Consider the following 24,521-nt stretch of genomic DNA (forward strand, 5'->3'; position numbering starts at 1 on the left):
GAAACCGTAACACTTGCCATTAAAATTGACATGCTCTTCTCATTTTCAAAACTTTAGTCAGAGTATGTCAACTAAATGTGAAGATATTACAGACTACTCGAGTCGAAAATAGTTTGCCATTAGGAGTTCAACAAAAATTTTTAACTTCAGATCTAGTCAAGGCGATGGCAATACTTTATTAGTATTTCATCGGTTATTATATAAGGCTGATCAGCTGATGAGGCAGGCAGCGCTAGCGAAGGCATCGAACATCCCTTCATTGTACCACAAGACTTTCGGTGAACTGTGCGGCACTTTTTCTTCCCGTATGCATGACGTGTTGTAAGTCTTCAATAGTGTGTTTCCTGCCAGTGTTGGCATAGTTTTCAGAAAAGTAGTAGCAAAATTTGGCTTCAGAAATCGGCAGAAATCAGTAAATTTCTGTATATGTCAGGGTCACTTGTTTAAACATGTTTTCTCTTTACGGTATCGGTTATTCATTTATTACAGTACAATACAGTGACAGAAGAGAAGTTCCATTGTCGTAATAACAAAAGCCAACGGGGTAGCGATATCGTGATCCGCAGGCACTGCCGAACCTGGAAATATAGTGCTTTAAGAAGGAAACACTGACTGGGCTCTGCGGGCGGCCGACGGTCCAATGGGAACTATGGTACCACCGTCAACATTTTCATTATCAGCCTTGAGTCTGTCAGATGATCGGAGTGTAGACTAAAACATGCAGAAATTTTACGTGGTAAAGCAGTTGAATTCCCATCTCTTAAGCCTTGTTTCACAAAACGAAGTCTGATTTCAGTTCATTGAGGTTTAAAAAAACTGGCTGCAGCGCAAAAAATGCTTCGACGAAATTCCATTGTTAAATCAAAGTAGGGAACAGTCTGTTGGCAACGTTTGTGCAGATTTTTTTCGTTCGTCATACAGTGAGTTGTTCAGTACAGTTGTATCTTTCTGTTTTCTATATTCACTGGAATTGCGGTATAGCAGAGCGGTGCAGCAAAGTCTGGTGGGCAAAGCCAACCACTGTAGTCTTCTCAAGGAAATAAATCAGCAGCATAACTACCTTGGTCTGAATTATCACTCGGTCTGCCTTGCATTGTACGAGGCGCTAAAAAGCAAAAAGCTATACTGCTCTCCAATAACAGGAGCATTTCTTGGTTTATTTCCGCCCCTGGTGAGACGTGTGACCATGTTATTACGCCTGATTTTATGAATCAAATTGCTAGCAGGCATGGTCCGGAATTGATACGCAACTTTTGGATAATGCGTAGACGTGCAAGCATAAAAATCACGAGCGCTTTAGCTTGAGGTTAATCACAAATTATGGTGCGCTGGCACCATTAGCCCTTGTTTTGCATGGTTTATCTTAACTATCGACGCTTTTGCTTGACCTGAACTGGCTTTCCTTGGTTGATATATCATATGATGCAAGTTTGCATGACATTGCATCATTTTAGACTTGTACTGCGATAGAATCGGTCGTTCTCTACATTCACAGATCCCAGGGAGGCAGTGGCGCAGCGGTTAAGCGACACACCACTGATCTGCAATAGCAGGTGCTGCCATCGGTGGGGCTTGTGAGACTCAGGTTGTTGTTCTTGAAGAATCTCTCGTGACTAATCATTAGTTGAACTGCCTCAGAATGCGGCGGGAAGATTGTGATAATGTCACGTCACATGACCTAGGTGGTTCACGTGCCAGAAGCAGGCTTCAGACAGTCGGACAACCGCTTTTCGTAGGAGCGGAAGCCCTAGTGCTAGGGCACTAAAATGGTAACCACAGGAATCGTTCACTTGTGAATCGGGGAGTTAGTGATTACCGTAATTCAGCACAAATGCTGCATTTCAGGCTACCCGTTTGATTTTCAAGTGGCCTGAATAATATTTTATATTAAGCGACAGCCTCACTGCAATGGAAAGCCGGCATCGCACCTGGGGAAGACACTAAAGAAGTAAAAACCTCATAGCCCGGGGAGCGGGATTTGAACCCGCGGCTTTGTGCAGATCAGTTCCCCTGGTCGCTGCTTCAGACCACTATGTCTGACCGCAGGTTTTTTTTTTTTAAGCATGGTATTTAGTACTCTGAAAATATATCCTATTTACGAGAACTGTTTACACAGCTTTTAGGAAATGCCACGAAAGACATCTCAAAAAGAGAGAGCAGCAGAGCACTAGACAGGATGTAAGGTTGAGCACATCACCAAGAGAGACTGGCACTCTGGTTTGAAGTCGGTTGGTTCATACACTTCCTTCAGCTCAGCCGTCATTTGGCAGAAATCTTAACATCCTGAATGTTTGAACTGCCAGGCTCTCAAGCTGTGCTTGCAATGTCGTCGTCTTTGTCACCTACCCACGTGCACACATGTTGAACTGCCAGCTCTTGACCATCCGGCGGGGTTGACCTACTGTGTTATGAGGAGCTTCGCCCGACCCACTCAGCTAATAAAGTTTATTGTCTGTGTCTCTGCCAGTCTGTTGCTCTGCAGTTTGAAAATGTGGTCCTCATCATCTTCCAATTGTGCATGAGGAAGCGCCATCAAACAAGCATGCAGCAAGCTGCGCGAAATGGCAGGAGATCAGAATTAATGGATTGAAATTCAGTTAGAAGACCCAATGCTACCTCAGTGTCATCTGGTAATGGTAATTAAGTGACCTACAAACTTTCCTTGTTCTGAGTCTATTCTGTGCTTAGCACTTACTGTAATTGTCGAGGTAAATGCGACTGCATTGCTTTCTGAATATTCTTGGCGTACATTAGTTTTTGTACACAGACACAACAGTGTGCCAATTCTTTCTATCAGTGCATGTAATAACAGTAAAATGCTATAAGTGCAGGGCACATGTATGTATGCAGTGCACGTCAGAAGTAAAGACAGAGTGGTATTTCGGGGCTCAACTCGCAACCGTCTAGGTTTTGTGTCACAAATTAGCTCAAACAACACAAACACACACACAACAACATAAGCATCTAGCCTCTCATTCAATATTGCCTTGAGGGCTTGTCCTATATGTTTATTAATCAGTAATATCCCCAGAAGTCGCTGACGAGAAAAAACTCTAATTTCAAGTTGTCTGTGTGAAGCATGCTTGTAGCACGTGGGCCACCTTGGTCACGTGACATTGTGACGTAATCACAAACTGCCCACCAGATTGTGAGAAAATGCCCACCGTGGCAGTTCAGTTATTGATTAGTCCCGAGAGTTTCCTCAGGAAAAACATCGGTCTTACAAGCCCCGCCGATGGCAGCGCTTGCCATCGCAGGGCAGTGGCGCTTAACTTAACCGCTGCACCTCTGCGCCAGAAGTGGAATCGGGACTCCCAGGGATCTGAGAATGCAGGGAATGACCAATTCTACTGCAGTACAAGTTTAAAGTGATGCAATATCACGCAAACTTACGTCAAACTTGACTTCTAATACTCGTGAGTCAAAAGAAATGATATGGTTATACGAGAGCTATGACCTAAATAATGCTATTTCTTCTCCAACTAGAATTACTAGTACGTCTTCGACGCTAATAGATTTCTTTCTCATCAGCTCCTCCATCCAAACTTTTGCATCTGGAGTCATAGCTTGCGATCTTAGCGATCACTTACCTGTATATGTAGTCATCCCACATCATGAAAAAGAAACTAGCCTTCCGATCCCTTCTAGAAATGTTTCATCCAGAAACTTGGAAAATTTCCGCCAAAAAATAACTATCTTGGGAGAACGTGCTTTCTTCATCTGATGCAAACACATCTTTTGATATCTTTTTTAACTTGTTAAGAACTGCTTGCGAAACAAGCCTTCCATTTTTGAATTCTTCCAAATCGAAAAAGATCAGAAAACCATGGATTACTCGAGATTTACTTGCTAAAATAAAAACAAAGTATACAATGTACCAAGCATTTCTTAAGCAACGGGATCCCGAACTGCTTAAATCATTTAAGAAGTATCGTAATAAATTAAACAAGGAACTTAAGCATGCCAGAGATAACTATTTCAGTAATCTTTTTTTAGGATCATCCAAAAACGCGGCCGTGACATGGAAAAAACTAAACTCAATATTTCAAAACGTGCAGGCATCAAAAGGAATTAGTGAAATGGTTGTGAATGGCACAACGATTTCAGGAACTGATCTAGCTAATGTTTTCAGTGACTACCTTGTAAATTTGAAGTTTCCTGCACCGTCAGGAGACTGCACCCAATACTTGACTGGCAGTTGTCTTGAGACAATTTATTTGAGTCCAGTTTCAGAAACGGAAGTTTTCTCTATTATAATGAAATTAAGAAATACTAGCTCCAGTGATATCTTTGACATTCAAGTCCGACCGATTAAATTCATTGCTGACATTATTGCTATCCCACTTGCCCATATTTTCAATCTTTGTCTGTCAAGTGGAGTATTTCCAGCACAGCTACAGTGCGCAAAGGTTTGCGTTCTACTCTAAAAAGGTGACAAAAATAATTTAGGAAATTACAGACCAATTTCTATTTTACCAATTTTTTCCAAAGTGCTTGAAAACGCCATCCATTCACATCTGGTTTTATTTACAGATAAACATAACATCCTGACTGACTGTCAATACGGTTTTAGGAAACATTGTTCCACTGAACTTCTCCTGCTTCATCAAAAAGAGTTAATTCTAAAAAAACTTGAAGAAAAACGATACGTACTGGGAGTTTTTATAGACTTTACAAAGGCATTTGATTCTCTTAACCGGGGTATTTTGCTGAGAAAATTAGAATTCTGCGGAATTCGTGGTGTTGCCTTGAAGTTAATAGAATCATACCTTAGTACTCGCATGCAGTCCGTTTCAGTAAACAACAGCACCTCCACATTTAAATGTACTTCGTTTGGTGTCCCTCAGGGCAGCATTTTGGGCCCTTATTTATTTAATATCTACATAAACGATTTTGTTAACATTGATGATGATACAAAATTCCTGATCTACGCAGATGACACCAGCCTGTTTCTCGAAGGTGACAATTACGAAAAACTTGTTAATCATGCAAACAACACTTTAAGCAAACTTCATGATTGGTGTTCCTGCAACGGCTTGGTTATTAATACCCAAAAAACTAAAGCAGTCATTTTCCGAGCGAAGGGCAGAGACATTGTTCCAAATAATATTCTTCAAATACAGTGTCAGCCGATAGAAATTGTGACAGAATTTAAAACTCTAGGCGTAATTTTTTCAGAGCACATGCTGTGGGACTCGCACACTAATCATGTTATCACAACCCTAGCTCGCACTATAGGATTAATCTACAGGCATTGAGACCTATTTCCTGTAAGCACAAGACTGCTAATTTATCATTCACTGTTTTTATCGCACATAAATTACTGCTTTTTAGTGTGGGGCAAGACAACCTCAACAAATATCAGGAAACTGATGGTAATGCAAAATAAAGTAATCCGGATTATTTCAGATTCTTCACCAGACTACTCAGTAGACAGCTTGCTTAGAAAGTTTAGACTAATTAGCATAGAGAACTTGTATAACTATCATCTTTGTAAAGAGTTAAGGGATGAAAAGAAACAAGGCATTAATCTCATAACTAATCTGGCAAACTTGCAAATGAATACCCATTATTATACAACTAGACATCCCGAGCACTGGGAAGTTCATCGTAACCGCACTAATTATGGTGAACAAATGTTACGACACACAGTACCAAGTGTATTAAATTATTTTTTTCGCAAAGAAATTGATGTGATGAGCATTTCGAAAACAGAATTCAGAGATTTATTCCTTTAGTTGTTTAGAAATAGGGTTGAGAAAAGGGTAATTACTTTTTTTTTTCTCTTTCTCACATGCTACAATTGTACTACCTATGCAATACCTTTTATGGAATTTTTTTTTTCTCAGGTTTGATCTGTATGCTCTGTGTACCTGTTAATTCTTCTGTTTGGTTTTATAACTGCTCTTCTTTCAAATCTTTGAAGTATTTTCAATCATGCATACTTACACTGCGTTTCGTACCTATACATTTCACGGAAATTGTCTTTCACCAATTTTAGTGATGTATAAAATATCCATCAAAACGTGTTTTTTTGTGTGTGTGTATGCTGATCAGTATATGTATATTGTATGAGCTGCTGTTGCCTATGTAAACAAGGGGGGTGGGAGCCTGTCAAGTTGCTGTTCAGCAGCTTTTTCTTCCATCTCGCCATGTTTTGTACAAACATGGAAATAAACCGTATTCGTATATCAACCAAAGTAAGCCAGTTCAGGTCAAGCAAAAGCATAGAAAGTCAATATAAACCATGCAAAACCAAGGCTAATGGTGCTATCGCACGATAATACGTGGTTAACACCAAGTTGAACTGCCCGGGATTTTTTCCTTGCACGTCTATTCATTACCCAAACACTGAGTGTCAATTCCCTACCATGCCTGCGAGAAATATGGTTCATAAAATCATGCGTGCGATTATGCGGTCTCTCGTCTCACCAGTAACAGAAGTAAACTAAGAGATGCTCCTGTTATTTGGAGAGCTGTACAACTTCTTTTCTAGCACATCGTTCAGTGCAAGACAGAGCGAGCGATGATTCATACCAAGGTGGTTAAGCTGCTGCTTTATTTCCATGGCAAGACTAGTTGGTTGGCTTTGCTGTACTGTACTGAACTACTCAAAGTGTGATTGAAAAAATTCGCACCAACGCCGCCAGCAGGCTTTGATTTGACAGTGGAATTTTGTAGAAGCATTTTTGACACTGTAGCCAGTTCTTTGAAACTTCACTGAGCTGAAATCGGACTTTATTCCAGGAAATGAGGCTTAGAACTTAGGAATTCAACAGCCTTACTAGGTATAATTTCTACATGTTTTACTCCGCACTCGGATCATCCAGCAGACTCAGGGCTGATAATGAAAATGTTGACTGCGGTACCAGAGTGTACCTCCAGACTGCAGAAACTACGCCTTCCCAGGGAACCTTCACCCTAATAACTAGCTCTTTTAGAATGGGAATTCGTAACGGACTGCACAGACAAAAATGTGTTAGCCTGGAGTATGGTCTGGGCCACCACCCTCTCCCTCAGACAGTGCATTTTGCCCTCCATCACCCTCACCTCATCATGTCTTCCCTCCCTCGCCCTCACCTCACCACGTCTTTCCTTCCTCACCCTCGTCCTCACGAATTTTCATGTGCCCATCCTCCCTTACCCTCATCTCACCGAGGCCGCTGCGGTGGCTGAGTGGTTATGGCGCTCGGCTGCCGGCCCGAAAGATGCGGGTTCGATCCCGGCCGCGGCGGTCGAATTTCGATGGAGGCGAAGTTCTAGAGGCCCGTGTGCTGTGCGATGTCAGTGCACATAAAAGAACCACAGGTGGTCGAAATTTTCGGAGCCCTTCACTACAGCGTCCCTCATAGCCTGAGTCGCTTTGGGACGTTAAACCCCCATAAAGACCATAAACCTCACCTCACTGAGTAAAATCCTCGTGAGGTGAGGGTGAGGACGCCCTCATAAGGATGCCCACCTCTGGTGCCTAGTAACCATATAAGGTCTAGTAGTCAGACCGTGCATCATTACCCACTCCGGCTGCTGATTAGTTAAACATGACCGTTGTTCCATGCACCCTGAAATTTTGCCTCCAGTTGTGGCCTGTGCATGTATGTTACCGCTGTGGCACCCCTAGCCACATTTTGCTATTCAGCCATTGCCTTAGCACTTCACATCATGAATCATCAACCTTTAGTTCAAGACTGGCTTAATTCGACCCCCCAATGCGCACTTAATGATGCAACTACTCGTCTCTCCCAGCGGATCCCTGGAGGCAGAACTGCTCTCTGACATCGGACCGGAGTCTCTAACCCTCCTCAGGGGTGAGGTTGCTAGATGCTTGCTGCCAAAATAAATACCGCCGCGAAGAGGTAATTTTTTTTTAATTTGTGGAGGTAGCACTCATGACGTCTTTGCCCCCTGCTGCCTTTGTGGTGTCATTCTACATTTATTCATAGGTATGTCAGTCAGAAACATGCCAGTGCAAGAGCTTGTGCACCATGCTTCTCCTAGTAGGCAGGTTCACTGGCAGTCTGCTCACCCTGAGAGGGCCTGGTTCTGGACAAGTACAAGAAGTTATTATTGAATAACCTCAAGGAACCTAGTTAGAAAGAAGTTAACAGTCTTAAGTGCTGCTTGTAGAACCCCAATTGATCTACCTTGTTAGAACTGGTTCCTTTTCATTAATGGATGCCTCCTTTTTTTATTTTATTCATCATTGTAAGGTGTATATTGCAATTTATTGCAGTGAGCTGTTATGACATGTATATGCAAAATTGTCCATGCTGTAGTGCAACATATATATTATATATATATATATATATATATATATATATATATATATATATATATATATATATATATATATATATATATATATATATATATATATATATATATATATATATATATATATATATATACATATATATATATTGCTTCTCTGTGCCAAGTGTGAACTTCATCAGGGAAGATGGGCCTTGTCAGACTTACCATGCCTTTTGCCCATCTCCTCAAGTGTGTATTTATGCTTGAAACCAACAAACAGGCAAACAAAAAGAAATACTGGTCTAAAGAAGAAAGTTGTGCATATTTTTGTTTTGCTTCTAAACATTAATGCGGTGCCAGAGATGCACACTCATGATTCTGTTTTACATGCCAATATGCACGAATATGCTCAAGTTGGTGCATACTTTGTCCGCAGTGTCACTGCCAATTATGTGCTGCGCAGATGAACTTTTATGTCTGCTGAAAGGGGTATCTTTCTGCCATGTGCCACAGTTAAGGAATCAAACCTGGTTATTGGTAGAAGCAATGGTGAAAGAAAACGTTTGTTTGCCTCTCTGAGCTGATGAAAGGTGGGTGTCATTGGCAGTACGGCCGGTCGTCAAGCCCTGGCAGTTTGCTGGACAAAGAGCCAATGCTGAGCGACCTGAGCCGCGTGTATGCCTACAGCTACCTGACAGCTGAGCCAACCCAGGGGTATCTGCGCAGGCCTCTTGAGCCGCACCCACCCAAGTCGCCTCAGTTTCACCGGCCGCCAGGTGCTGCCCACTATTCTGCAATTCTTACGTGTTGTCAGGGCTTTTGTTGTGCCTTTGACTTGCTTTCTGTCATTGTCTCTCAGACCAGTGTTCTCTGTATTTGTGATCCAGGTTTTAGCTTGGCCTTTTTTGTGGTAGTACTTGAGCTCCTGTCATGGGGAAGTTGTGCGAAAAAAAAACTCATACACATGACAGGGTACAGGACGAGTGCAAATTTGCAACTAATTTTAGTTGTAGAACGGAGCACTATTTGAGGGGAACAGAAAACAAACCAGGTAAGTTTATTAAAAAAACCGTGCATGTTACATTCTGGAGACGCCAAGGCAGATTTTTACAGCACCTTATCAAGAAAGGCTATTTCACTGTTATACAGCTCAGCTGAAGAATCGCTGATACAGTCATGGCCATTCTTTATGATATAGGTGTCCATCAGTTCACATGATAGTGTTGCAGCTCTTTCTGATCTCACTGAAAGCAAAGGAAGACCAGTAGTGGTGCCGTATGTGCTTAAGGTGTTGCATGGTGGCGGGCAAGTACAAAGTGCCAATGGTGTTTACTGCATCGTTCAAATTGACAAAGCTATGCCCCCTCGTCACCAAACAAGGAGCAAAGAAAAGTGGCTGTGGCAAAAAGCACACTAGGCCCTTTGTGGAATGCACAGTTGGTGCCATATGCGTGATACCACTAACTTGAGGTCAGAAGTACGTAGGCCAGACTGGACACTACATTAACGATCGGGCACGGGACATGACCTGCCATTATCGACCGAGGAGGGTTCGAATTTGCCTAAACATTGCCTGACATTCCAGGGCTGCAGGCCACTGCCGAATGATATCAGAATTCTGTGCAAAAGCTGCAACACTATCGCACGTAAACTGATTGAAGCCTATGAAATGAAAAAAAGGTGTGATTGTATCAGTGATTCTTCTGTTGAGCTGTATAATAGTGGAATGGCCTTTCTTTGTAAGTCTTGGTGTCTGCGGAATGTAACATGCACAGTTTTTTGACTGCACATGGCTGGTTTGTTTTCTGTTCCCCTCAGATAGTGCTGCATTCTGTGAATAAAATTAGTTTTAGTTTGCGCTTGTCCTATACCCTGTCTTGTATGTGGTTTTTTGCACAACTTTACCGTGTCAAAAGAAATACACCACCTAGCCCGACAGCATGTTCTACTTAAGCGTACTTGAGCTCCTCTGCACTAAGCAGGTTTTGTTTCAGCAAATCTTTCAATATGTTTTCAATATCCTTCAGCCAGCTCATTTTGATCACGAGGCTTTGTTAGTTTTGAGGTGTTTTCTGCCAGTTTCTGTTCTGTTTTTTTAGGAACATCTACATTCTTGCTGGTAAGATAGCAAGTTCCAAGGTCTTAAACCAAGTTTTTTCTGGATTAAAGCCAGGCTAGACTGATAGGATAGTGTCGCACAATAGGAAATATCTTGTTTTTATCAGAAACAAAGCTTTAATTAGCCAGAAAATTGTATAAAAGTGAAGAACACATGGTGCCGCCACTTGCGTATTTGTACAGCAGCGGTTTGGGGATGTATTTATGAGCTTTCCCGAGGAACACTTGTTTCGCTGTGACTGGGCAATGGTAGTTGGAATACGAGGAGAGCAGCGTGGTGAGCGTAGCCAAGAATGCAAAGAGTCTCACAATTAAAATGGCGCAAAACAGACTAGGGAGAGAATGGTCAGACGCAAAACTGGGTGCTGAATCTTTCACTTTACATTCTGCGCACTTGGGCTGTGTGTGGCCATTGCATGTAGCGAGTTCAGAACTGCAAAGCTCTCAACGGCATTCATGCTGTGTTGGGCTTGCTAGGTGGCTGGTGAAGTGGTTTCGTTCTCACTTCAGCCGTCAAATCGGTGGTGGTGGTGAAACACTTTTATTTTTAGAAAGGTTAGCTGGGAGACTGGTCCTCGTGGGTGGGTACTCAGTCGGGGACTTCAGTGGTTTCTGTTATCCCGTGGGTCGTGTGATCAGCCGTTGCTGATCGACTAGGCTAGAGCTGGAGAGAGCAGCTTTCTATGAAGAGGTAGTAGGGTGTAGGTGGCTGTCTGGTTTGAGCACTCTCACGCGGAGTGGTATAGAGTAGGTTCGGTGCTGTTGTATGACGTGCAGTGAGACGGGTATTGGGTCTGCTTGATTTGGCTGCACTTTCTGCACCAGTTAGGCGATGCAGCACTCTCACTCTTGCACTCAGTTTGTCAGTGCAGCTAGTGCTACGTGCACTTTGGCACTCGATTTGCCATTGCGCTGCACAAGTTCTTCTGCACTAGCCTCCTGGCGAGTTCTCTTCTCGTGCAAGTAGTGCAAGGTGCTTGGTGCGCTCTGTGGCAGACAAGTAGCAGACGGCTCTGTGGCCATACTTGTTTCAGTAGACGGCGTTGAGGCAGCTGCATACCCATGCTAGACACGGCATCTGCGCTGTGCCCTCTCCAAACAGTTGGAATGACAGTGTATGTGCATGTGCCTGTGTTTATTTTCATGCAAGCGACTGGCCGGCAGGCACATTGTGAATGGGTTCTCACCTCTCTGTCAGCCTCACACGTTGCTTTACGTACCATTTCTTTTTTGTGCGCATATAAAGATTATTATTATTACACGCAGCACGATGGAATGTTTGTATAAGAGACAGAAGGTGAGTGCTGTTGATTTTTAATACTTGAGTGGTCACAACGTTTGTGATGACTCACTGCGGCTCACCATCGGCACCTCCACTTACAATAGTGACTGGCTTTGACGTTGCCCGTCAGCCCATGCCTTTGCCTGCGCGTCAGTCTCTCTCAGTCACTCCGCCGCCACCATCTGCTGACAGTGAGCGCGAGTTGTGCAGTTCAATCTTTTCTGCTGGTAGACTGCGACAGCCTGAATCACGCGCACAAACTGCCTACGGTCTCGCATGGCTGTCTGAATAACCTCTTGAATTCAAAGTCCAAGCATTTTGTTGTCATCTCTTCAATGAAGCTTGCACTGGCTTGGCGACGGTCGTCCCGCGCCACATTGCACATTCTAACAGGAAGGGGAGAGTCAAATTCTTCATATCACTTTTGGGACTGACAAGTTTCATAGCCACTGCCATGAAGTGTGCAACGTCGACCAATGCACAGCATTTAATAGAACTAGTACAATCCTGTGCACAAGTCAAACCATGTGGCAGACACCAACACAGTGTTGCAGCAGACAAACGTGTCTGTACTTTTGCACCTGATTTGGCCGCTGCACCGAGAGTGCTATTGCCAGGCTACACTTACACCGCAGTGGCACATCACTTTTGTGTACTAGTGCAGAAAGTGCAGCCAAATCGAGGAGACCTATTGTGAGGGGAAGGGTGTGCTTGTGGTGGAGGTTTGTGGGGAGCTCTTCTGGAGCTGCCGCCATGCCTTGGCATCCGCTGTTGTTAGGGATTGTTGGGGGAGGGGGGGTGTAAGTATTCTTTATTTGAGCCTGTAATATTCGAGGAGGTGCGAATTTGTGAGCTGCTCTGGCAATAGTGGGTTGTTGAGGTGTGACCACCCATCGCCTGGTGCCTGGCAAGTAAGTTCTTGGCCAAGCGGAAATCTATCAGTCTTGCTTAATTTGTAGCAAGAGCATCCATCGTGCTGCGCACTGGCTTTGCCCACCACGGGACTACATTCGGATACAACTTAAGAACGAAATGGCAGATGCTTAGCAAAGGAGGCCCTCTAGCCAATGACGTCGACCAATTTTCAGGACACCTTGGACAATCCAATTAAGCCACAATTATTGCCCTTTCATCTGCCACCCCCTGCGATTTCACGCTAGCAGGTCCAAGAAGATCGGTCAAAGGGGAGAGGGGTCAAATCGGTGAAGGGGGAGAATCGGTCGGTGGCATTGACTGAAGGGGCTCCTTTGAAGAGCATTTGTCGCTTTGCACTGCAGAAGTTGCACTGGCACCTCAGCAGTGGCTCTGCAAAATAGGGATATGCGTTTTCTTAAATTTTCTTCAGTAGCCAGGCGACATTTGTGACCTGGTTGTCAGGTTAATCATATCGTCATGTTGCATGGGCACATACGCACTGTATATTTGGTGTCTGTTCAATAAGGCAGTGCTGAAACTTAGTGCACATCCTATCTTATTCTCAGTGTCCTAGTCTCCAATTTTTTCTACTGTTCTTGTTCCTTGAACAGTCAACCAAAAAGCCCAGCTGCACGTACTGAAGTATGCTTGCATAAAGTCTTTGATGCAGGTGCAGCTAATGCCAATTGCTACCGCCATTTTGTTCCTCCCAGTGACTTCTGTTACTGTCCATGTTCACTGTGTGCATTCTTGACTCTTCCTTTGCCCTGTTTGCCTTCTTCACCTTATTGCACAGCTGGATATTTCATTACAGAAGTTTGAGCGAAATATGTAGTGAAGAATAATTATTGATCGGGTTTAGTGTGCTGTTTTGGTAGAGGGTTCTGTAATGTGCCTACAAATATCGGTTCTTAAGTAGAACATGTTGTCGGTCTAGTTGGTGAATTATTTCTGACACGGTAAAGATGCGCGAAAAGAACACGCACACGAGACAAAGTACTCCTATCCTGTGTGTGCATTTGAGATGTGCATATGAAATGCAGTAAAACCTTTTTGATACATTTAAAATAAAAAGGGCGGAGAAATGTGTTATCCAGAAAATGTATGATCCGAACCACCTAATTTTGGAAAAATGTAACTGTTGAACGAAGTACAAAGGCAATTATTGGCAATTTCAATTCATGCAAATGTCAGTTAGCATTTTTTTGGCACAAGGTCTCAACAGCTCCTTTTCTGGTTTTTGCAGAATTCAGCCCACATTTTTGTTATATTAAATTGGAAAGAATTTTGCAATGCATCCAGTCCATCGACTGCAAGTGTGAAAGTAGCCAAAATCTCTTCCTGGTCGGGTTTTTTTTTTTTTTGATGCACGGGGGAGAAGCCGTACCTCGACATCATGAGAGGTGGCTCAGTCACACTCACACTCACGGCCACTTGCACTCGCACTCATGTCCACTCACAACCACTCATTCGCACTCGCACACTTGTTCACTCACAATCATATTCATGTCCACTTGCACTCACAACCACTCACTCACACTCGTACTCATGTTCACTCGCACTCACAACCACTCACTGAAATTCGCACTCACACTCACAACCACTCACTCACATCCACATACACACGAAACCATTCACCACTTACCCTCATGTGCACTCACTATATTAACATTCACTCGCCCCTTGCATAGCCTGGGTCGCACAGATGGTCCTTAAGGGTAACAGAGTGCACTCCAAGGGAAGCGTAGCAGGGAGCAGAAGAAAGTTAGGAGGGCAGATGAGATTAAGAAGTTCGGGGGGAAAGGATTGCTGCAGCTGGCACAGGACGGGTTTAATTTGGAGTGTTATGGGAAAGGCCTTTGTCCTGCAGTGGGCATAGTCAGACTGATGATGATCGTGATCAGTCTGCTGCGTTGATTGTCAAGGAAATGTCATTCGTGGAAAAATGCGTATGCAGCTAATTTGTGAGCCATTTTGCAGTGCATGCCCTTCTGAAATGGCAGGACGTTACTGGGAAAAAGCCCTGTCCAGAAGGTATTAGAGGAAGTTGTAGCGTCCAGTTCAAAGGGTTCCTTGTGCTGGTCAGATGTCAGGGGCGGTAGAATTGCTGAAATCGAAGCAGGCAAACAGAAGTTATTCCACTTACAATAATGAGAACACCAAGATAAAACAATTGCATCTCATACACCCGTTTTACTCACCCAGTGCCAAATATTGGGCGCCGCAAATCAGGAACACGCCTTGCACACATGCAGCGCAAGCTTGCACGCAGTTGTTGCCTCGGCAGTGCAGCCTGCGTTCCGCGTGCATGATGCAGACGGGAGCCTTTTCATGACCCTAAAATAACGTTGTTGTTTTTTGCACTGTGGGGGCGCTTAATCCTCTACCCTGTCCTGTTCTATAAGCAGTCCAGTGTCCAACTTGCCAGCGTACTTTGACCTATATTCATGGAAAGCTCTCTTGTGCTTCCCTCCCGCCCCCATCCTTGTGTCCTCTTTTCGCCACACTTTTCGCTATGGTGTTCGTCGGACGGTTTTTCTTCGCTGTCTTCTCGGTATGGGCAGTTTTAACAGCAGCACTGACTTACAGGATGCTTTTAGGCGAAATGAAAACTGTTGCCCCTAGCTTGATTCTTATTAGCTTTCATTTGCTTGTATTGTTTTTCTTTTGTAATCTTTTCTTGAGCGAAAATGTGACAGTACTGAGAGACATTATATTTTAGATCCCTTTCCCGAGTATAAAAGAGTTCAGTTCGAACTGTACGTCCAGCCAATTGAAAAGAGTGCAACCAATTTGGTTGCCACCTCATGTATCCATTGCCAAAAATTTCTGCAACGTTTCGTCACCATCAGCACAAAACAAGCATTTCTGGAGCAAATTAGAACATTAAATATTGCCACTTCGGCTATCTTCTCTGCATCAAGGCATCACCATGTCTTATGCCATGCATACAAAAAATAAAAACCATATGCTTGATTTGCAGCGCAGGGTGCCTTCAAGTAAGTGATAGAAACAAGGACCTCTGGCGTACGTAAAAGCGTGCCTTGTTTTCAGAAAACGTTGTTTCCGACCTTCAGCCGAGCTTCTGCAGTTCATGAGCCGGGCCAAGTAGGTCCGGTCCTTCGCGCTGTCAATGGAAGTCTCTGCCAGTTTCAGGTTCGGTGCTGTTAAAAAAAATTACGACGAGAGCAAAGCTGTACAGTGCACTTATTCGGGCACAGAAAAAACCTTTGCGTCCATTGCAGTGCTCAAGATCCCACCTTACGCTAGTTATTGCTGAGAAGCGGGCAGTCATTGTTTCAGCAGCAAGTAGTGGAGCTCTGCGTATATGAGCTTGAACCATGTAGAATGCGTGACAAAAGACATCTACCTTTCTAGCAATGGCAATCCGAAATTCGATCTAAGGATCTGATACAACCCGTAGTGGCTCATTGCACCAGCAAAGAGCCTGCACCCATGCCAGCGGTGGACCAGTAAGGCAAACAGCAGCGAAAGATTGCCATTTCCATGCTAGCAGAATCCTCTGCTTCGGGCGTCCAAAGACACAGGCATTATGTCTTATGGTGCCTCGAGCGTGCTCAGCAGTGAATATTTCCTTCCCTCAGTTGCCAACAACATGAAAATATTTAAGCCGATGCCGTCCTCATGAAACACAAGTTGCGAATTTCGCTGTTGCGTCCAACCACCATTCTCATCCACTCGCTACTCTCGTCCACTCACAACCACTCACATATACTTGCAACCACTCATGTCCACTCACCACTCATCTCCCCTCACACTCGCATCCACTCACTCACAAACTCGTGGCCGCTCTCACTAACATCCACTCGTTCGCACTCACACTAATCTCCATTGACACTCACATCCACTCACTTGCACTCATGCTCATCTCCACTGACACATTCACTGATGTGCACTTACACTCATGGCCACCCACATTGACATCCACTCACTCACTCGCACTCACTCACGTCCACCCACGCACACGACCACTCACTCACACTCACAGACATGTGAGTGAGCGAGGTGATATGAGGGCACTTATGAGTGAGACAGAACGTCAATGAGAGAGACAGCAGCGCAGAGCAATGTGTCATCCCGCCAGTAACGAAAGAGGAAGTAAAGAAAGCCTTAGGAGCAATGCAAAGGGGAAAAGCAGCTGGTGAGGATCAGGTAGCATCAGATCTGTTGAAGGACAGAGGGGAGATCGTGCTAGAAACACTAGCCACCCTGTATACGCAATGCCTTATGACCTTGAATGTACCAGAAGCTTGGAAGAACGCTAACATTATCTTAATTCGTAAGAAAGGAGGTGCCAAGGACTTGAAAAGTAACAGGCCGATCAGTTTACTATCAGTTTTCAGCAAGGTATTTACTAAGGTAATTGCTAATAGAGTCAGGGGAACCTTAGACTTAAATCAACCAAATGATCAGGCAGGCTTTCGTTAAGGGTATTCGACAATAGATTATTATATTCACGCTATCAATCAGGTGACAGGGAAATGCGCAGAATATAGCCAACCCCTATATATAGCCTTCATTGATTACGAGAAAGCAGTTGACTCGGAGGAAACCATAGCAGCCATACAGGCATTGAGGAATCAAGGTGTAGAAGCGCCTTATGTCAAAATAATAAAAAATATATATAGCAACTTCACAGCTACTATAGTCCTCCATAAAGTCAGCAATATAATTCCAATAAGGAAGGGCATCAGGCAAGGTCACACGATCTCGCCAATGCTATTCACTGCCTGTTTACAGGAGGTATTCTGAGGCCTGAATTGGGAACAGTTGGGGATAAGAGTTAATGGAGAATACCTAAATAATCTGCGATTCGCTGATGGCATTGCCTTAATGAGTCACTCAGGAGATAAACTGCAAATCGTGATCAATGAGCTAGACAGGCAGAGAAGAACGGTGGGTCTAAAAATTAACATGCAGAAAACCAAAGTAATGTTCAAAAGCCTAGCAAGGGAACGGCAGTTCACAATTTGGAGCGAGGTGCTGGAAGTGGTTACGGAATACTTGGGGCAGGTAGTGACATCTGATCCGGATCATGAGAAGGAAATAACTAGAAGGATAAGAATGGGGTGGAGCACATATGGCAGGTTCTCTCAGATCATGAATGGCAGTTTACCAATATCCCTCAAGAGAAAAATGCAGAACAGCTTTATCTTACCGGTACTTACCTATGGGGCAGAAACATGGAGGCTAACGAAAAGGGTTCAGCTTAAGTTAAGGACAACGGAGCGAGCCATGGAAAGAAAAATAAGTGTAACATTAAACGACTGGAAGCGGGCAGAGTGGGTGAGGGAACAAATGCGGGTTAATGAAATCCTAGTCAAAATCAAGAGGAAGACATGGGCATTGGCAGGGCATGTAATGTGAAGGCAAGATAACCTCTGGTTTTTAAGGATAACAGAGGGGATTCCTAGATAAGGCAAGCATAGCAGGGGCAGCAGAAGGTTAGGTGGGCGGACGAGATTAAGAAGTTTGCAGGCATAGGGTGGGCACAAATTGCAAAGGACAGGGCTAATTGGAGAGACATGGGATAGGCCTTTGCCCTGCAGTGGGAATAGTCAGTCTGATGATGATGATGAGTGTGCCGACCTATGGGAGCAAGTGTCGCGGCGGCTGACTGTAGCAGTGTTTTCCTTTTCATGCTGTGTTCCCTATTCCTTGCCTGCTCATGTATAAGTGCATCGTTGTAGTTCTCAGATACTTTGACCTCAGGCACTGCGAAGAAGCTGCTGCATTTATCTTTTATTTGCAGGAATGAGCCACTCGTGTATGGGCATAGGTTTTTTTTGCGTGCGTGCGCTTCGCCCTTTTGTACCTAGGCACCGTAGAAAAGTTACAGTGGCAGGTTACTGCCGCTGGATTCCAGCTCTTCATGGTGCAATGCCCCCTGATTCGGCCACTTGTATGTTTGCACATGTGCGGTTGGTTGCTAAATGTATTATACGAGCACAGATTGTCTAAATTTTACATGTAGTATCCGGGAAATCATGCTACCCAGGATTGTATTAACCGGGAACTGGGATTTTGCACAAAGTGCGATTTTGAGCATAAGAACTGGGAAATTATATGAACTGGGAATGTATCAACAAGTTAGTATTGTGCATCTTTATCATGAAGACTTAAAAAATTTTCTCGTCTTTCAGTAAATCTAAGCACAGAGCTTGCGTATTGTGGTAATTTTTGTCTCTTAGCAAGTTTTACAACGATACTTACTTGATTCAGCTGAGAATGATGCAGCTCTATAATCGTCTGCGCCGAGATCAACGAGCTGAAAGATGCCAGTGCCGGATTGCCGTGAAAGGTGGCAGTGGTGTCATCAAAGGGCCTGCGCAGCTTGCAATAATGACCTCGGCACTCTTTGCGTTGTGGCGCTTTTCTATGCAAACAACACATGGCGCCACTAATGCCCTTCAGTGAAAACCCAGAGTTGACAGCTTTTGGTTCGTCGATTTGAAGGCAGACGATTGCGTGTTTGCATCATGCACGGCTGAACCAGGTAAGTACTGTTGACAAACTTACTGCGAGACAAAAGTTACTGCAATACCCAAGTTCTGTGCGCAGTTTCAGCATAAACGAAACAGTGGTTGAGCCGAGAAAATTTTCAAGTCTTCACGATAAACATGCACAAGGCTGTATAACTTCTTTAGTCGGATGCAACTTGGGAACGGAGCGATAGATGGCCCACAAAGGAGGCCCTCCAGCCAATTGCATTGACTGATTTTCATGATGCTGTGGTTAATCCGATTAAGCCGTGGTTAATTCTCTTTAAATCTGCCGCCCCTGCGATGTCACACTAGCAGGTTCAAAGGGATTGGCCACAACGTTGTGAAAATAGATCGATTCCTTAGGCTGGAGAGCCTTCTTTCAGGGGCATCTGCCACCTCATTCTTGGGTTGTGTCCGACAATAGCTACTTATATTGAACTGAGTTAATAGTTACAGTAGAACCCCACTATAGTAAACTCACATATAGTAAAGTGAAACTGCGGGGTTCCATTTCACCTTTCATAGATGACTGGACATTTTTTTTCACACACACACATATATATATACAGTAAAGACATCTTTTATAAAAAGAATGGCATGGCATGGCATCCTCGGAGCTGAGCTATGCCGTCACCAACAACTGATATTGCAAAGACACTGATTTAGTCAAGATTTTCACTGGTCTAAGCAACTTTACTCTAGAAGCAACTTTACTCTACTGTAGTCTGTTATTAGTGTAAGTGCTTTCATTATATGCTGCCATGAGAAATGATTGTGGCTTTTTTTGTTGTGGTAAAACTGACTTCCTTTTCTTGTAGATGGTCTTGGAAATCGTAGAAAAATTCCTATCAAGCCTCACACTAAACAAGGTGGGTACAGACTCATAGAAACAACCAAAAAGCAATTTTTAGGCTTGGAATTATATTTGAAATGCCCTTTCTCTGGATTTTCATTGATGTGCTGAGCTTGATTTTCCTGTTTTTTTTTTTATTTCAGGAATGCAGGTTCTTGGTACGTATTTGACCAAAAAATTTCCTCTGTCCAAATGGCTGCTGTTGTGGATGACAGTTTGGACATGACGTTCTTTTACATTAAGGGCTACAGGTTGGCATAGTAGTCAGTTAGCGCCACCACTTGTTTGATGCGTAAAATGCGAATGCTGCCAGTGTTTCGGCTTGAGAAGGTATTAGGGGAAGGCCTGTTGGTTGCCCAGTGGACACCATCCAGTCCAGTGCGCCACGGCCCAAGTCGCCTCACATGAACAATGAGGAACCCATTGAGCTCGCCCACTTCCCGGGTGCCCGCCCTCCAAAGCCTACTGAAATCCCCAAGATTGAGAGGGACGACTTCCCAGCGCCACCGTTCCCCTACACTGATCCAGGTACGCCTGCTGTGCACTTGTCATTTTGAGAAGTGTGTTGACACAGTTATTGTGTGGTTGCAGCTATAATAAAAAGCGAATTCCTGCTGTGATTGAGCTTCGATTCTCTTTGAAACCTAGTGTTTAGATTTTGAGAGTATTTCCATGTCAAAAATGGAGTTCTAGGGAGCCATATTGATTGCCCTTCTCAGGTACAGTACCACCCGGTTCGGAAAGTGACCCATAAAATTGAGTACTGGTTTCAAGCAAACGCATGCAGATTGACCCATTCAACTGCTGAAAGCAGCTCAAGTGGTGCTGGATGTCAGAATTACTGAACGGTTGTACTTGCTACAACCATATCTAATTTTGGAACAGTCAGAATATGAATTTTGCTGGGGGAGGCAGTATTGTACGAGCGTCAGAGAAGTTAATTTTATTGTCACTGCCAGCATGTGCACTTTGCCTTGAGAAGTGTCACTAAGACGACATGGTGCTAGGTGCGAAGAAAAGTGTTATTCAGAATGTACCTTTCTTTGGCAGGGTACTGTGCATGCACCTAGCCTCCTCATTCGCCGTTTTCTCAAGGCGAAGGCACTGCATTCATTCATCTGTGACAAGCATTTCCTCGAGCAACAAAATGTCAAACTGCAGGTTGATATATTAGGCACATTGACAGCATCTTTAAGATTACGCAAATGTGCACATAGTCCCTGAACTGACCTGCCTGAAAAGGGAAGATGCGGTTTCCTTTGCCAGCATCCTTGAGATAGGGATTAAGCAGATTAAGCGCAGCATTGACGGTGTACTGTGCAGCAGGTGTGTCTAGACGGCAAGTGCACATCTGCTCAGGCTAGATGACACCACTGCTCAGAAACGTTTTCCAGAATACTGAGCTGGGATTGTGCAGGACACACAGTAAAGCTGACTGCTGAGCATGAAGTGTGTCCAAGCTGGGTTCTCCAGACTCGCTCTCTGCACAGTGTATTCTGCAGCAAATGTCACTAAAGTTTATCATTAGACAATATACAAATGACGCTAAAAGCGAATGTCACTCATTGACACTAAATTTGCCCGTGTGACAGAGGTATTAAACGGTCAACCGTCACAGATAGCGTTGTACTCTGATCCAAGCTTAAATTTTTTGTTGACATGAGAGGGTTTGACTAGGGCCAGGAAATGCATTTCAGGGTGAGGATAGCATGGACCTCTGATGCATGAATGTGTGCACTAGGTGAAAGCTGAAAATGCTGCTTTGTGGGCCTGCAGCTCAATGTGATGCATGATGACCTGAACATCTGTCTGTTCCTGGGCAGGGACAATGCAGATTTAATTTAATAAAATTCTGGCAAAGTGGGCCATCCTCACGTATTTTAGTCTCATTTATATGGTGACTGAAAATGTTTGTGCTATCAGAATTGTGGATTATGAACTTGTTTGTTGTAAAGTAATTTTTTCGTCTACACTCTGTAATTGTCCTTAGTTTTTGTTTGTACAAAAAAAATGAGTTTGGGGCTTGTTATATTTGTAAGTAAGCAGGAAACGTTTTCATAAACATATCCCAGAAGGACAGGAGATTTTTGTTGTTTGTTTTCTGGTTGGGAAAAGAATAACAAGCATTTGGGCTTCGAAAATGGCAGGAGCAAGCATAACTTATGCTGTTGAGCCTGATGATGGCTTCTTGGAATGAGATTGGAGGAAATTTGCTGCTGGCCCCTGAAGCTCTGGGAAGCTACTGAGCCCTGTTAGCTTCTGCAGCAGACAGCGTGTGTTGCTATGTTACTGGTGGTTGGGCTTTTTGAATTACCATCCATTGTGCTGAGCAGGCAAGGGAAGGGAAATGAGGGGCTCGTTATGACACACGTGACGGAATTAAGCCAACAGCCACCGAAACCAAGGAGCATAGGGGATGTTTTTTTCTTTAATGTGTCGTGTTCATCAATGGGAGATGAATAGGGCATCTCTCATTGATGAACACCACAAATTAAGGAAGAAAAAACATCCCCCATGCTCCTTGGTTTCGGTGGCTGTTGGCTTCCATCATGCACTGTGCTGTTTGACCTGGGGCTTATGAGGATGGTACATGGGCAGAGCGGCGGCGGCGCTGGAGTGGCAGCTCGAAGGAGTATGAGGTGGATGAGGAGGAAGAGGCAGAAGAGGAAGCCTTTGAAGAGGACCCCCAGCTTAAGAAGGAGGAGGAGGAGCTCTCCAAAATAGCCACAGGCATTGGCAAGGTAACTGTCCTAGCTTTTGTGTCCACTTCTGCACTGTTGTACCTCTGGGGACAAGAGTTTCATTACCCCACATAGAGCACACAGAGATGTGAACTTCGGTTGTCACTTGCATGAGCTGGAGACCTTTGTCCCTGGTAAGTACATTACTACATTTGATGTTAAATTTGGGTCAACCTCATAGTAAATGGCTTCTTCTCACAGTGGTGGTACTGTTGTGTTTTGTTGCACTGTGTCAAGTCTAGGCTCCAGTTTTTCATGAGAACACTTCCAAGTCCTAGTAGTAGGTTCTTGCACTTGTAGCAGCAGAATATTCCCACTGCTGGTGAGAAGGGACACAAACTCGCACAAGGCACGGGCTCCATTGTCATTATGCTAAAATGAATAAGCCTGGCATTGGTTCAGTTAGGATGTTTGCGCCCTACATAGCACCAAAAGATGCTATGTCTTGAACGTGTTTGTTTATTTTTTTTCCACATTTGAGAAGGAAGCTAAACAATATCGAGGTTCATGATGTCTAGTTAGTTAGGTTTGCAAAGAGTAAATGCCCAACGAGAAGCACCAGTTTGGAGGCAGAATACAGTAAAACACCGTTAATTCAACGTCTTTGGGACCGTGAAAGATATTTGAATTAACGGGGTTTTCGAATTAACTGAACACTGCAAAAAAAAATAGGACCAAGGCAAAAAGATTACATTGCAGGGACATGTTACCTTTATTGGACAAACTTTGCACTTACTTAAGGGGGAACATATCTTTCAAATTACAAAAAAAATGACAAACTTTTTTTTTTTTCAAAATTCAAAGAATCCAATTGTACGACTCGTTTTCTATGCTGTCATGAAGTTTCTTCGCTGAAGTCAACCGAGAAGTACTTCAAAAAAATTGTATACTATCTGTGGTGATGCATGCTGTATATCTTGAAAGGGTTGAAAATACTGAGTTTTTTGAACCTTGGTATTTTTGTGGAGCCGCAACCGAGGGGCGTTGTCTTGGACTCAGCAGAAAGCTTGTTTCTTCAGCTTGAAATCTGGCACTCCAGGTTGACTACACTTCCAGAAGCAAAAATACAGACAGCAAAACTGAGTCTGCCCATTCGTTGTCAGCATTGGTCTCCTTCGCAGTTGCCCCTAGCAACCAGAGGATTTTACATGGGAACCCATAAAGCGGCGTTTGTTTATTTGATCATCTCGGATTATATTGTTTTAGCATTGCCATATTGTAGAGGAGGGAGCTGGTATAGGATTCGGAATTCTGCGATCATAAAAAGTACAAAACGGCACATTTTTACGGCAGCCAGAAGAGAAAGTCGCCAATGGCCAAGAATGGTAAGAAGACTACGGATGAATTTATCGTGGAGGGCATCATGGATGCGCATCTGAGTTGCTCTGGTAGCTCTTGTGCGGGAAATGGCTTTTTCAACGGGTGCTGCAGATGTGCAGCTGAGTTCCTGGTGTGCTGTAGCAGTGGAATACAACCAGCTGATGCCATGCGCAAAAGGAGTCGGCCAAAAAACACTCCATTGAAAAGGACGCCACGGACTACAACCCTGGTGCTTTTCAGAGCAGTAGATGTGGTGGTCAACTTTGAATGCTGTTTTCTCAGTTATTTTTCTTGCTTGTTGCTTATTTTGCCCAGCCGATTTTGTCGTGACTGTTTCATTCATTTTGGCAGCGTTTGTTTTGCCATATTCCTAAACCTGTCGTGCAGGTCAAGCGATTCTTTGTTTTTCGATTTTATAAATTGTATATTACTTGTTTGAAATTTTACTCTCAATCTAAAAGATCTCTACAGCACGTACAGTCAGGCTGGAATGAAACTTAAACACACATATGCTGTACTTGTCTACTTTGCAGCGA

At 43.8% G+C, this 24,521-nt stretch overlaps 1 protein-coding gene across 1 annotated transcript in view; it reads left to right on the forward strand.

Annotated features, from left to right (window-relative positions):
- Nucleotides 1–24,521, forward strand: part of LOC144112432 (actin-binding LIM protein 2-like) — a gene marked incomplete at its 3' end in the record, with an annotated part of 99,024 nt that overhangs the window by 45,866 nt on the left and 28,637 nt on the right. The window contains 5 exon segments of the mRNA XM_077645272.1: nt 8,858–9,026; nt 19,890–19,940; nt 20,068–20,082; nt 20,285–20,452; nt 22,523–22,665. Coding sequence (XP_077501398.1) covers nt 8,858–9,026; nt 19,890–19,940; nt 20,068–20,082; nt 20,285–20,452; nt 22,523–22,665 — 546 coding nt within the window.

The sequence above is a fragment of the Amblyomma americanum genome, chromosome 1, assembly GCF_052857255.1.
Source record: "Amblyomma americanum isolate KBUSLIRL-KWMA chromosome 1, ASM5285725v1, whole genome shotgun sequence".
In the NCBI taxonomy this organism is placed as follows: Eukaryota; Metazoa; Arthropoda; class Arachnida; order Ixodida; family Ixodidae; genus Amblyomma; species Amblyomma americanum.